General features: G+C 37.4%; 1 protein-coding gene across 4 annotated transcripts; it reads right to left on the bottom strand.

Annotated features, from left to right (window-relative positions):
- Positions 1-693: 693 nt before the first annotated feature.
- On the bottom strand, positions 694-8,212 carry LOC134527585 (mitochondrial import receptor subunit TOM22 homolog). Of its 4 annotated transcripts, none has more exons than XM_063360400.1 (5): positions 8,013-8,212; positions 7,720-7,918; positions 6,043-6,157; positions 1,530-1,657; positions 694-1,206 (listed from the first exon to the last, which is right to left on the bottom strand). In XM_063360400.1, exons 2-5 carry the CDS (start codon positions 7,828-7,830, stop codon positions 1,132-1,134), a joined length of 429 nt encoding a protein of 142 aa, XP_063216470.1. In that variant the 5' UTR covers positions 7,831-7,918; positions 8,013-8,212; the 3' UTR covers positions 694-1,131. The 4 variants fall into 4 exon arrangements, with proteins under 4 accessions (XP_063216470.1, XP_063216472.1, XP_063216471.1 ...); XM_063360402.1 differs by having other exon boundaries at positions 6,052-6,157; positions 8,013-8,136; XM_063360401.1 differs by having other exon boundaries at positions 8,064-8,117.
- Positions 8,213-14,938: the final 6,726 nt, after the last annotated feature.

The raw sequence follows: 14,938 nt of genomic DNA, 5'->3' as shown, positions 1-14,938 counted from the left end.
AATATAAATGGGTCAGTCGGTCAAAAATGTTATTTACAACTTCCCCCCCCCCCCCTTTCTCCACTATTACGACTATATTCCAGAAACCACGAGGGGTCATGTATGTATACAGTTAAAAATAAAATACTGTCATGTCTCATACGGTTGAGTTTAATGAACTCTACTTTCGAGCTGATCAATCTGAAGCACTCCCTAAACTCGGCTCAAGTTTTAGTCTCTAGTCACAAAGTTTACTTGAATTTAAAGTGTTATGGACATGACTAGTTCATACTAGTACGTAGGTATTCTTAACTAAAGTTTTTTACCGTCACTATGATTGAAGCTACTAAAAATTTTAAATAATCTGACTACACAGTAATTTCAGATTTTTATTTTATACCAAAATCATCATTTGTGTAAAAATTCAACCCACAAATTTCACATGAATGTCAAGAGAACTTAGATGCAAAAACAGCTCACATTTCAATTAATTATATCTTTATATAATCATTTCTGCTTTTTTGATTTAGTTAACAACACAAACAATATTAAACACAAATTACTAGATGTATAAGAAGCATTGCAAATCATGTACGTGTAAACATCAAAATTAGTTTTAAAAATTACCATATTTTTTATTATTTCGAGCAGTATGTCACATATACAAAGACATTGGTTATGCTTCACAAAATACTTTAAAATGAAAGAAAAAACTAAAAACATAAAACTTTAATGAGCAAGTGCATATGTGCCAAAGGAATTGGCACCACCCATGGACAAAATACAAAATCATTTTTACAAAAATTGTGAAATAACAACCTGTACATGGTAAAAATAATACATAAATAAAACATATAAGCTGTATATATTTAGTAACAAGGCTAGAAACAGATATTTTCAAAACATGAAGCTTTACTTATTGTACACTGAATTACCGTTCATGTCCAAATTTGGTGCACCAATGGTCTAAGGATCCGAAAATCTATAAAACAAATTTATTCAATCATTCGACACTGCTCGTGACGGGGACCAGGGCGAGAACACGAACTGTCCGGCCCGTGGCAGCTTCCTCTATTATAAGACTTGGGATTTGCATTGCTCTTTAACGAGTCGAACTAATGTACACTGCGCGTGGGGAAGGGCGGGCGGGACTTATCGCGTGGGTGGCGGGGGTTTGAGAGTGCCGCCCATGCTCCCCGCCATCGCAGAGTTGGGCCCCAGCAGCACCTGCACACAAGCACACACATCTTAAATTATCATGGTTGGCAAAAAGTCACTAAACCTGTGCAAATATCAGTTTGTTTAGTTCAAATGAAATATGAATACCAAATTACGTAGTCACTATTTATTAAAAACTTTTTGAATACTTGCAGATCTGTGACAAAAATATGTTTTAAATCAACATTTATAACTACAGTGGAAATTTTATAGGAACATTTAAAGTTTTCCACAGTAACTTTACCATGTTGCCCATGCCTGCGGCAACCCCGAAGAAGCATAGAAACAAAAATCAGCAAACGAACGAGCAACATAGTCGAGCAACATCTCACCTGTTTCTGCTGGCTGCGCTGGGCTTCCTCCATCTGGGCTCGCTCCACTTCAAAAATCAGTGGAGCAAACAGGATGATGGACGAACTGAATACCACCCATGCCGCAGAGCATGCAAACCCATAGAACGCTGGAATAACAAGAATTGACATTGGAATAATTATCCAATTCACCAATTTTAATTATATGGAAATATATATATATTATGTCTAGGCCTATGCTTTCAATTCATTAAAGGCTATAACCATCTATAGTGTCTTTCATGCTTAGATTGTAGTACAGAATATGTGGCACCCACTTTTGCCAAGATTACATTACCCTATTATTGAATATCTTATTTTGCATATAACTGTTAATTAATTTTCAGTTTTAATATATTTTTAACTTTATACCATTTAAAGAGACCAAAAATTATGTCAGTCCAAAATGCTCTGATTAACAACAGAGGCAAGTGAAATGTGCAGAGTTGCAAGTACATAGCTGTGTACTTAATTTCACACACTTCCTCAGAAACACACGTATCAACTGTTCCACAAAGTAAATAATTAAAAATATGACATTTTATTCTAAAACATTTTAATGTCTTGAAAAAAAAATATGGTCTTCCCTATAGATAGATAAGTATTGAAATGGACACAATACAAAATCGTTAAGATTTTCAATTATAATAGCTAACTTTTCACCAAATAAAAATATAAAAATTGAAATGCCTTAAAAAACTTGGGATTAGGAGAACAAGATATAACGGTTAGTTATATACAAAATAAAACAGTTCAACGCCGATTGCAAATTTTGTTGTTTTATTTTTCAAATAGAATATTGCACAGACAATTCCAAACACTTTCAATGGTTCATTCACTCGTTTCATTCATACATCTGCCCGTCGAAAAACTGCTGGTAGCTCGCATGATGAGAAATTACCGAAAAATAATAGCGTAGATTAAGTCCTTCAGTAATGTTTTGCTGCAAATACATGAAGTCAGTGCAGCCTCAAACGTGGCCGCACCCAGCGAAACCGAATTTCGCCCCGAGCCAAATGCCGACGAAGGTGGCCGCAATCTCTAATTATTGTCCGAAAAAAATATTAAAAAAAATTAGTTTAACTTAATATTCGGCCTGACTCTGACCACCAACGTGAAATTATCCATTAGTAAATTACATTATAATTTAGCGAGAAGCCACCGAACGCGACCTACTGGTGCAGCAGTCGGCAGACAACTGGTGATCTCATGAACTCGTCTCCTCCACACAGGGAGTAGACGTCACATGACCTCACCGACCAATCACACGCACGCTTCATTCACGCTTACAGATACAAGCCAATCACAGAACAAGTTACAATACATGAAAAATTCTTTTACATACAGAACTCTGGGCTTCCCCTGATCTGTCTCTTTTCAATTTCACATCGAAATCGGGGACTTCCATTCTCGTTTTCTCTCCCACACCATGAGAGAGCAGTTATCACTCAGTTCCCATGCAGGGGGGAATTACCGTCTTTATCTCGGTCGGCAGGGAAGCACTGTTTCTTTCTCACTCCCACTTACAGGCCTCTCATGCCTCTCTTTCTAACCATCACACAAGCCCAGACACAGTCCCGTGATTTATAATTATTAGGGATGGGCCGGTCGAATCCTCGAATCCTCGAATCCCACCGAATCTCTAGTATTCGAAAGATTCGAAATTCGAGGGAAAAGATTCGGGATTCGAGGAAAAACATTGATGTACTTTAAAAACCTAAATGCTTACAATTTACTTGGCCTGTTTACGTTTTCCTTGGAACACATCCTATTGAGGTACAGTAGAACCTCGTTAATACGTGGTCAGGACCGAGATAATCACGGATTACCGAATTTCACGGACTAGCGATTAAAAGCCCGGAAGGTCTTGTCAAGCTTCTCAGACACCGGCGTGCAGCTGGGTTAAGGCCGTTCATGGTAAGGGCCGGCCGTCTTCGAATTAGTTTCTCGGCTTAAAAATGTCTAGCCATTAGTTCACGGTCATTTACAACAGCCGAAGAGAGAAAGATAAGATCGTGCTGACCTTGCACCCCCCCCCCCCCCCCCCCTATCCATCGTACAGCCGAATGCCAGCCAGACACGTCACTCGCCAGGCGCCTGCCGTGCGTTGGCGGGTGGAAACAAACAAAGGGAGACGGGAAGCAGACGTCAGGACATCCCCCTCAAGTTTGAAGAGTGACAAATGTGACAGCTGAAAAGGGGGCGACACAAAGGGTCGGTACAAACAGCGTTGCAGAGTTTGGCGGCCCACGCGATGGCTTGTAGTGTTTGCCGGCCGCCTGCCCGCATGACATTAATTTTAAGCGCTGACAATTTTTACTTCTCTTTTTTTTCTTCTCTTTTAAATCGTCCCGGATTATCCGATTCCCGAATTAGCGCATCACGGATTAACAAGGTTCTACTGTATTGTACTTTTAATTCGTTATTATATAAAAAAAAAATTATGAAGCATGTACTGATTTGGGAAACTTACTTTATATTCATGAACATGGATGCATTGTCGCTACATTGGCATTAAATAAGGCATAAATCACATATGTATTCTCAGAATATGCTAAAAAATAAAATAAAGCACATTTAGGATCTAGACTAAATATGAATCTTGTTTTTTTTTTAAATAACTTTACCGAGAAATGTTACTTAGTAATACAACAATAATGCCAACTTTCATCACAAGTTACGGTCGCACATGTAGTAATAACAATGAAATAATGAATGACAAAAATTAATACATTATACAATTATTATTTTAATCGCAATTCAATTTTAAATATTCTGATGCGTTCTATTTATGAATTTTTTTAGGACCAAGTTTGGTTTGTGTAGACTACCAACGTTAAAATATGTATTATCTGAGAATTCCATGATGGCCAACCAATGAATTTGTTAGCCAATCATTTTGAGCAACATAAAAAATAACTAATATTAATATAAAAAATTTTAATGGGTAAACTAGAGAAAACACCCCGTCACTTTTAACTTCGGGCATATTAATCATTATGCTTTATTGAGGCTTAATTTTAAAAGACGCACAACAATATTTCTTATGGCCTAAAACCATTGAAGCCAAGATGGCGCCTTTTAGTTTCCATTAAATATTTCAGGAATGCATTTACCTTCATTTGGGACTTTAAATAAATTTCAAGTTGGTAACTACAAAATATTGTTCCGTCGGATGTTGAATTTTGTTTTCCGATTTCCGTGGATACATGAATCACTGTACTCACAGATAATGCCTGAATGCCTTAAATCCACCAAGTCGGATTCTAGATCAATTGATGAAATAAACAATAAACCCAGAAATAAACATTCTCGAATACTGGAAAACTCAGTCTGCGTGTTCACCCAGGCTACATAAACTGTCCAAAAAATATTTGTGTTCACCACCTGCGACAGTGTTCTCTGAACGTTTGTTCAGCACTGCAGGAAACATATGTGACCAAAAACGGAATCGTCTTGATCCAGACCGTGTCAAATACTTGTTTTTTTGTAAATAAAAATTTAAAGGGTTAAATAATTCTGCATAATGTTTTATTTTTTCTCTTAACTTATAAATTATTTTATAATTAACCCTTGAGAACTGGATTCGGATTCGAGGGGTGGATTCGAGGTAATGTTTGGGATTCGGATTCGAGATTCGGATTCGAGAAAAATGGGATTCGAACCATCACTAATAATTATATTACAACACGTTAATAAAAATTAAGAATAATAATTATAATACGAATTACTTTACAAAATTAAACTTATTGTAAAAATCTAGAACAGCGACTTCTTTGTGAATAATTACATAAAAATTAGTAATGATTAGAGATGTCTAATAAAATACAAAATACCTTCTTAAAACACAAAGCAAATGCAAACATCAACCCTAAAATACATGAAAACAGTAAAATATAATTAGAAAGATTTTTTTAAGAATTATTTACATTCATGAAAATAGTTTAAAAGAAAAATTATTTAATTAGGAGGGCAGGGTTCTGCAACATTACAAAGATGACATTCATGAAACAAAGTTTAATGATGCAAAACTGCCCAAAATCATTAGTCACTACTGAAACATTGGCCAGAGATAGCCACAACTGGAAAAACTAAATTCTACTTTAAATCAAGCAGAAATACATCACTAAATTGACACACCCGACACAAAAACACAAAAGAAAAACACCAACACATGAACGATTTAAGACAACATTTTGTCCACATCGGGATCATTAGACAATGAGATATAAGGTGCTAATGGAGCATTGATGTATTGAATCGGGTGGGTGAAATAGAAGTACCCCGAGAAAAACCCATGTTTCCCACTTGCAAAAAACGACGATTGACCCCAATGGGAATTGAACATGGATCGCCCTGGCTGAAGGCAAATGATTTGAACACTAAACTACCGTGACTACCTAACCCCAACACATCACTGCACAACATTAATATTCGTATTATGCCATACCTCCGTACCTCACACAACCAGAATGCCAAAACCATACCTACTTACATTTTATACCTTTGCACGTCGTGGTGGCTATGATGTGTGTCGCGTCACGTACACGAGGCGGGAACATCTCGCCTAGTCCCACCAGTCGCTCCACAAGTGTCTCATCCTCATCTTCCTGGAACACAACCGCAGACACGTTTGCCACAACCATGGCATCCTTACAAAGTTCCAGGCTGAGGTTTTTTGACAAATTTGAATGTTGGGAGCATTAGCATCATCTGACTTTTTTAAGTTTTTATGGTTTTATATAGTGATGTAATCATTGCTACATCACTCTCTGATAGTTATTGGTTTACTTTTATGGTTGGTTATTAATTTTATTTCATTATGCAACTTATTAAGGCTATAAGATTTATTTCTATTTTGAATTTTACTGGGTAAGAAATTTCCAGTGGTGCATTTATGCCAAAGTTGGTACGAACTGTGAAGCTCGACCGAGAATGTACTAGAAGCTTTGCGACTGTAAAAAACCTAAACTGTGATGTCACATTTCACAGCGTATCTTTTCTTTGGTAATTTTAAGCTTTAGATATTTTTATATGTCATTTTAGTTTGTTTATGGGTGTACAATTAGTTATATAGTTAGTAGTATTATTTAGTGTGTTAACAGTGTGATAGTCTGTCAGAACTATTTCCCGTTGGTGGCATGCTGATAGTGAGTGCACGGAAGAAGAGAGGGAGACAGACAAGAAGTCCGTCGGTGATGGCTTGAGAGGCCAGGTGAAGGCATGAGTGCTGTGCTTATACGTGGGTGGTTTCCGTGAGTGTTTGCTGCGACACACAGTACTATATGTTTTTCAAAGCGAATGGGCAATAAACGCGAGCACACTGAACTGCACAGAACATGGACGCACTGATACGAAGGGCAGTTGAATTTATCCTTAAATATTCCATAAATTTGATTTCGTCCTCACTGGCAACTGCTTCATCCAATAAATTCTTCAATTTCTTTTGTTTTTAAATTATATTTCAGAACCAATTTCTTTTTAAGTTCACATACTGAGAGCCAGAAAAATATCATTGGAATCATCACTCCCAATCCCACGGCGTGTGTCTCTCTTAAATTGTGAACTAGACTATCTCGTCTGGCCACCTGGCGCGGCTAAAATAACGAAAATAGCATAGCTTTCTGTGTGGCCTCAGTGTAACTAGCATGGGCAGTGATGCAGCCAACACCACGTCATGCTTCATTTTTAATAGTCTAACAGAGAATGCTTTACACGAGATTGGCCTTATCGCCGGTGCTATCGTGACGTAAATTTATGTTGTGCTTTATTAGTGGAGCCAGGACTGTTCCAGAGATCCTTAGGAAAACAGCGTAGCCAAGGCTGTTTTCAAAAAAAAAAAAAAAAAAAAAGCAGGGCTTTATAATGTCTGAAAATTCAGTAACTAGGCACGATTAGGGTGGAAAACGAATTAGGGTTGATAACAGTCTTGGCACCGGCGGTAACGTCGCTGCACAGGCTAACAATGCAACATGTAAACGATAATTTCTAAGCAAACAGTAAAACAGTAGAAATTTTGAAACGCTGTTTTCCGGGTAAATAAAGTACGTCTATAGTGTAAAAAAAAACACATTTGAAATTTCATAATTTTTCTTACGGAAAATATTTTTGTTGTGATATAATGTGATGCCGCTGAAATGTGCTATCGCGAATTTGCCCAACCGTTACTAACCTCGTCATCTTCGAAGTCATCATCGCTCTTAACCTTTTCTGGGGTTAAATCCTTGCTGCTTGTAGTCAGAGACGCCATCCCACTGTCGATACTGTCTTCTCCACGAGCCATATGAGATTTAATTCAACAGACAGTTAGGGAACAGATTCCAGACAATTCACTGGAAACTCTTACCCTGAAGTACTCTGGGGTCCACACGCTGCGACAAAAAAAGAGTTTAAAAATGCCATGAACATGTACCCTGGGAATAAACACAACAAAAAAACATAGGATTTTAAAAACTCGTTAGTTACCCTTAAAAAAACACTTCCTTCAAAAACGAATTATCATATAATTTTATTTACATCATTGATTCCATCCCCATTTTCAGTAAAAATCCATAGAGACCAACGACAACGACTGTATATCTCAGACAAGTTTTTTTTTTTCTTTTACAAATGTATGATACATATACACACTCAAACAATCGATTACCTATAAAAACGAATCAACATTAGCGTAGATCACAAATATTTAATATTGGATATTGTTGTAAGAGCAAAATGTAACATTATTAACACATCAAGTAAGACACAAGGATGACCAATGAAAGTATTTTCCAAGGGCTTCTTTCGAAGTATAATTTTTCTCGGGGTACTTACGAGATAAAAAATAGGGTATATTCACTAACTTTTTAAGGCCGTCCCTGGTTCGGCGACTTGATAGGGAATTGTAGGTTAAAAAGTGTTTTCTACATCTTCTACAATTTTTAAGATAAGAATTTCGTACTTGGCTTGTTTGCTGCAGTTTTACAACAGAAATCATCTGTCAGATTAATATTGTAGAAAAAATATTGATAAGTATTTTATTTTACGTTTTTAAAATTAAGGAAAACCGAAAAAGTGGTCTAAAAAACAGGCTGTAAGATATACAAATATTTAGAGTCTGCAACATTTTTCCTTTTAAAGTAAAGAATAAAAAAGTAAGCGGTGGCATACTGCTAAATTTATTAGAACAAGAAATATTTCGTATTTTGCATTTTCAGCTATTTTTTCTGGCCGCGAGTAGGTTCACTTGCGCCTGTCTTGCGCGCGGGAGCGTGCAGCCGGCTGCCGTGTTGCCATCACTTCGGACCCATCCTCGGCTAACGGAATCTGACCCCACTTCCTCCGTGCCAGTAAATAATCAGCAAGGTGCGGAGTACTGTGTCAACGACGAGAAGAAAGCTAAGAACAGTGCTATCAATTCAGAGACGCATGGATGTACTGCGAAAAGCGAAAGGTTTGAAGAGAATGTGAACCCAAATTTTTTATAGTTTTAATTATTTCTTCCATTTACTGTAAAGTGTTTTTGGGCAAAAAATATTTTGTGCCATAATGTGGTTTACATGAACTTCCAATTTTTTCAATTTGAAATGTGATTAAGTGACACTTTGCAAACTAAACTATCCTGATTCAAGAAATGCGTTTATTTTTATGTAAGTATAAGTTAGGCAAAAAATCCTCAGCTTAAGTTAATTTCAACCGACTTAAAAAAAGGAGGTTCTCAATTCGGTTGTATTGTTTTCATTCACTTGAGTATTATACTGTCCAAGCCAAATTGTTAGTTACAATTAGCCAACTTTTAAATTAATTGCTGCTTATAAAAAATATTGTGCCTTACAATTAAATATATATTATTTCAGTTCCTATGTGTAAGACTTAAAAAATTAACATGGCTACGTTGGGGAATTCAACCCATATTCAGCGGCAAACTTAATTTCTTAGCACCATTCGTTACTCCGTCAATAATTTTTACTTAATTCGTCTACCCTGAGAATCTCAGTGCACTAGCTCTGAGATCTCTCTCTCTCTCTCTCCCCCCCCCCCCCCCCCCCCCCCCATTTTGTTGGAGTTCAAGACAATGTGAACCAAAAGTGGAAACTTGAAACTTTTACCTTAGATAGGGGTTAAATATATTTTACATATTATGGAACAGCTTAGATCCGCTGTGCGAAAAGTTTCATAATGGATTTCATACTTGCATGCTAAGGTTTACATTAAATAAAAGGCTCAGTAAATTAAGCAGCCGGTAGGTACATATACCATTGTATTATTACATAACATTTTAAGTTTTTCTGTTCTTCGGAGGAGAAAGAATAATAATTGTAAATTTTTAGACGACTTTCTGAATGTAACTTAAAGATAAATCAGGCATTATTTTGTTTTTACTTAGGAAGCTACATTGAATGAATCCACATAGCAATGAGACAACAGTTTGAAAATCTTATTAGTTGCCTAAAAATGAGTATTTTATTTAATTTTAGAATACCAATATTAGTCACAAAAAATGGAAAATGTATTGGGGTGTGCGGATATTCGTAAACACGAATAGTTGCGCAGTTATTTATGAACTATTCACATTCGGAAGTCGAATATCAAAGATTAAAATTGCTAATATTTACAGGCACATCTGTAGTTGCTGGTTGTTACTCAGGTGAAGCCAAACTTCTCTTTTTTTCATAAGATATTTTAGTCGTCATTGCTTATTTGTCGATATACAGTAGACTCTTAATCATACGACACTTCACGATTCCAGGTAAAAGCATCGTTATTGTCATTTGGACTAGTTTTGACCATCCCCGATCTAACCTAATAAAAACATTTTTTTTTCTCTTGAATCCGTATTAAACCTTCTCTAGCACGAAAATAATACACTGTTATATCTAACTATTTATTTCCCTTAATAGATGGCTGTCTTATGAGAAAAAAACTGATAACCTACAAGTACATGTAGGACCTGAATTGATACCAAAACAAGCCGTGACACGTGACCGTTCGTCTGGCAGCTAGCATCTACAGGAACAATATCAGCATTCAAATAATGGAAGGTATATTTCACGAAATGTTACCTCACACACTGTGTGTACGGCAGTCCTCACCGCCGCTATGTGCCCAGTCGTATTGTGACGCTCCGCAAAAACGGTTGCTTTTTTCGTTATGATAATAATACGTGGAAGTAAAAATGGCAGTTACAGTTATAGACTCTGGTTTCTACCTACTGATTGCTTTTTGGTAACCAATGAACGTTTTAAGATAAATACGTTTTAAATAGCGAAACTAAACAGATTTACATACAAACACATTTATAAATATACGCGTTACAAGATGATAACTCCATCTCTTAGCACTCGCCGCCCACGACCGTGCTACCACATTCGTGAAATGTCAGCCTTCACGTGACACTCCTGGAAAGAGATCTACAGAACTATCAGGAGATTGCCGCTACTTTCGGGCAGCTGGAGGAATGTCTGCCTCAAGTGGTGTGGGTATGTACGTGTGAGGACGCCCAGTGACAACACGAAACGAAGCGCTGGGTAGCTAACACAAGCTGGCTGGTAGTATAGTTCTCTTGAAGAGGATCTCAACACGTGGCACCCATGAGTGCAACAAGTTATTTTCCAGCCTACTTCCTTCAAATTTTACAAATTCTCAACTCCCCTCCACCCCTCCGTTATTCATTGCGGTCATGGAATTTGGATTTTAATTTTAAAAAGTACAACACTGCACTTTTTAATATTTCTATCTGAGAAATGTGCATATTAATGATGTTTACATTGCTTCAATAGTTAATAAACATGGTACAATTTTTACTTTGTCTGCAAAAGTTAATATAGTATTACTTTTTCACTACATGTGTTCTGTATTGTTATGTATCTATCTAAGTGAAAATATAATATAATTTTTGACCTTGAAATTATTCGCAATAAATTAAAAAAAAATTCCTGTTCGATTCAAAATTTTCGACCACCAAAATACACTATTCGCACAACCCTATAATGTGATAGGTTTGTGTAGTGAAATATGTGTACATGTGATTTGAATAAGTTTTCTTAACGCTACTACTACGATGATTTTTTTATTTAGTTTCGGCAAAGACAACTTTCCAAGAAAATGATAGAGAATGGAAAAAAAAAACTAGCTATTGCCATAGGGAACGTAGAAAATAATATACCACATATTAGTGTCGTAGGGGACGGCGCGGCGGCTGGAATAAGACTGACTGACATAGTTTCAATTCAAGTGGAGTGGTGAGTTATCTTCCTGTTTACACCAATGCTTACTCTATAGTCTGTTCATAAAATAAAATTTTTCAGTACTTACAAAATCCAGTCAAAATGTGCATGTTAACTTTTTTTTCTTTTGAAGAATTGCATTATCAGAGCCGAAACAAACCAACTCTTGTACCTGGGAGTGAAAACAAAGTATCGCTTCGCATGCCCATTTGCAAGACTCAAAGACAAAAAGGTGAATGAACATCTTTGCTTTAAAAACTATAGTGGTCCAAGCACTGTAATGGAACAAACTATAATAGTAGAAGGGTTCTGCGGGAGTGTTGAGCAGCACTTGTTAAAATACTTATTTTGGTGACGGAGATTCAGTGTTTACTTTAGAATAAAGCAGCGAGTTCCTTACGGAAGGGAAGTCATAAAAATTGAGTGTGCAAACCACATTTAAAAAAAACCATTTTCACAAACTTTCCAGAAATATGTCATTTCCACCATCTGCGCGTCATTTGCTTGAATCAACAATAGTAAGATTAAAATCCGGCGCTAGAAAAGCAATCGAAATTGCTGGAATATCTCTTGTTGGTACATATATCGTTCGATTGAAACTTGACATAAAAAATGGTCCTCATCATGTATTCGGTTGTCACGAAAACTGCCGTGTAGAATACTGAAAAAGAAAAAATACCAATGAAAATTTTGTGACATTTGTGAAAGAGTCGGGGATTATGGAAGCTATTGAAAAGGCTCTTGATCCTATGGTAATGAAATCTGATAGACTCGTACTTAACAAAACTAAAAATTAGGTTGAGCGATATATGAGTATGTTAGCTAAGTTTTCAGGTGGAAAACGGGTACACTTTGCTAAAAGAGGCTCTTATCACGCTCGTTGTATGGGAGCTGGACTGGCCCATGTCAGAGGTCCATGTTGAAAGAATTTTGTTCGACAAAGAAATTTGGGAAAAACTCATGCTGTCAAAGCTACAACAGTTTTTTGCGGAGTGCTTACTGCCAGAGATAGCAGATCCATTAAATACCCGAAGACTAAATGCGCGAGAGCCTGACTTTGTAAAAGAAGCTCAAAAATCACTAAAGAAAAACATAAAACAGATTACTTCAGTTTTGGTTTCCTAAATGTTATGCATGTTTTCTTCTGTTTTTGACACAGTCCTAATATAACAGTGTAGATAATATTATGATCATATTTTGATTGTAATACCAATACGATTTTTTTTAGAGTTTGGGTTATCAAACACATAATTTATGTTTATTTGTAGATTAAATTAGAACTTATTATAAATTTATATAGACACCTCTTTTACTAAAGTAATATTATGTGTATAGTAGCAGTGAATGTGCTTGAAAGACTATAATTTCTCTGTTTAAAAACGTATGTCAACATGTTCATTTCAATCTTTAATGTTATGCTAAATTATATGTAATTAATATATTTATTTAAATAGTGCACATATTGTATTAATGTACATACATAAAAACTATCTTTGTGAACTCTCTGTAAAATTACACAAAAAAAATCTGGCCAGAGTATCATTGTTTAATACAGCATTAAATTTTGTATAGTTTTGTTCCTGTACATTTCAGGAAGTATTTCAGACATCACTTTATTAAAACATTTAGTACAATTAAATTACGTTATTTCTTATCGAGTGAAAGGTTTTTTAATCGATTAGAGTTATAAGACTGGGAATTATTTTTTTATTGTTTTCGGTTTATACTCAAAATTAGACCACAAAATCATACCCGGGCCGAGATTATACATCAGAATCTCTCGCTATAAGCCACTCTTCAAATAGTAACTAAATCCCAAATAAAAAAAATTGTTTCAGCAAAGAAATTGTAGTTGACAACTGATTCATTGAAAAGGTATGTAAAATAGCACGTGCACAGCATGTGAAGGCCGTGGATCCCGGCGGAGCTGGTGTCTGGCCGCGAGGAAACATATCGGGTGGCAGGGAGGCAGATAACCAAGGCACTGAGACAGCGGCCAGCGCGCGACTGACTACTTGGCAACCCCGCGCGCGGAGTAAGCCTCGCCGCAGCCGAGCGCTGCACATTCGCGACACCCGCGCGCTCTATCGGATAACGACTGACAGGACTGGCTCTTGTATCCCGTTAAGGTAGTATTATCTTGAAAGTAAGGTTATTTAAGGGTTGAAAACGTGGTAGACGGGCGCCGTCTCCTTGCTGATGATAGAACGGTTGTTTATGCTCAGCACTAGCTCAATGGCAGAGCAGTCTCACACTTTGAAGTGGAAGTGGACCTTCTGGCTCAGTGACTAAAAGAGGTCGCACCCACATCAGAGAACTCTTTGGTGGCAATTTATAGGACTACTCGTTAGTAGGTGTGTTGCGGGTATGTGGACACGCCCCTGCAAAGACCAGCTTCGTCACCCTAGTACTAGGTATTTAACTATGTCCTTGCTTCTGGCTCTGTCACTAAACTAATAATGCACAAAGCAACTACAGAAATGAATAGGTATATGAAAATAAAATCAAAAGAAATTGATGCTAACCATTGGTGCTCCTCTCATTCTCACAGACCGCTATGACACTGACGCCGCCGTCGGTGCTCCCTCTGAGAGCACAGGCCATTATATGTTGCCGTCACCCGACCTCTGTGAAAGGCACGGGGGTTACCTGACGGGCGCTATGGGCGTCACGATGCTGTTGTTGTCCGGAGGGGCACCAGGCTAGCGGGCTGCTAGGCCATTGATGTCGGTTCGTGGGTACTCTGCCCCCGCGTGCCCCGCCAGGTACACAGCTTGAAATATAACCTGAACGGTTTTCTCTTGGCTGTGAAGGCCGCTTGGCCGTGTGGAGGACGGAAGACTACGGAAATGATTGTACACAAGTTTGTGAGAATTACCTTTAATTTAAGAGCTTCATCGGGGGTCCGTGGGGGTAAACAGTACGCTCTACACGTTCGCTCCGTGGTTCAGTCCCGCTACAAAAACACCCACCAACACTTGGCAGCATATAGCGGTTACACAATTACAGTCACAAAACAATCAAAAACAAAAAAACACAACACTACGCGACACTGAAATGATTACCGCGGCAGTCTCGCGGGACGTGAGTCGATGCTCGCTGGAGACGGCCAGTGCCGATAGTTAATGGGTGCAGGGGGGGCTCGATGAGCGGGCTCCTAAGTTCGAAGAAACACTTACGTGAGTG

Source organism: Bacillus rossius, chromosome 1 (genome assembly GCF_032445375.1).
Source record: "Bacillus rossius redtenbacheri isolate Brsri chromosome 1, Brsri_v3, whole genome shotgun sequence".
NCBI classification, from domain to species: Eukaryota; Metazoa; Arthropoda; class Insecta; order Phasmatodea; family Bacillidae; genus Bacillus; species Bacillus rossius.
Note: the sequence above shows the minus strand (reverse complement) of the source record. Positions and strands in the feature narration are given on the sequence as shown.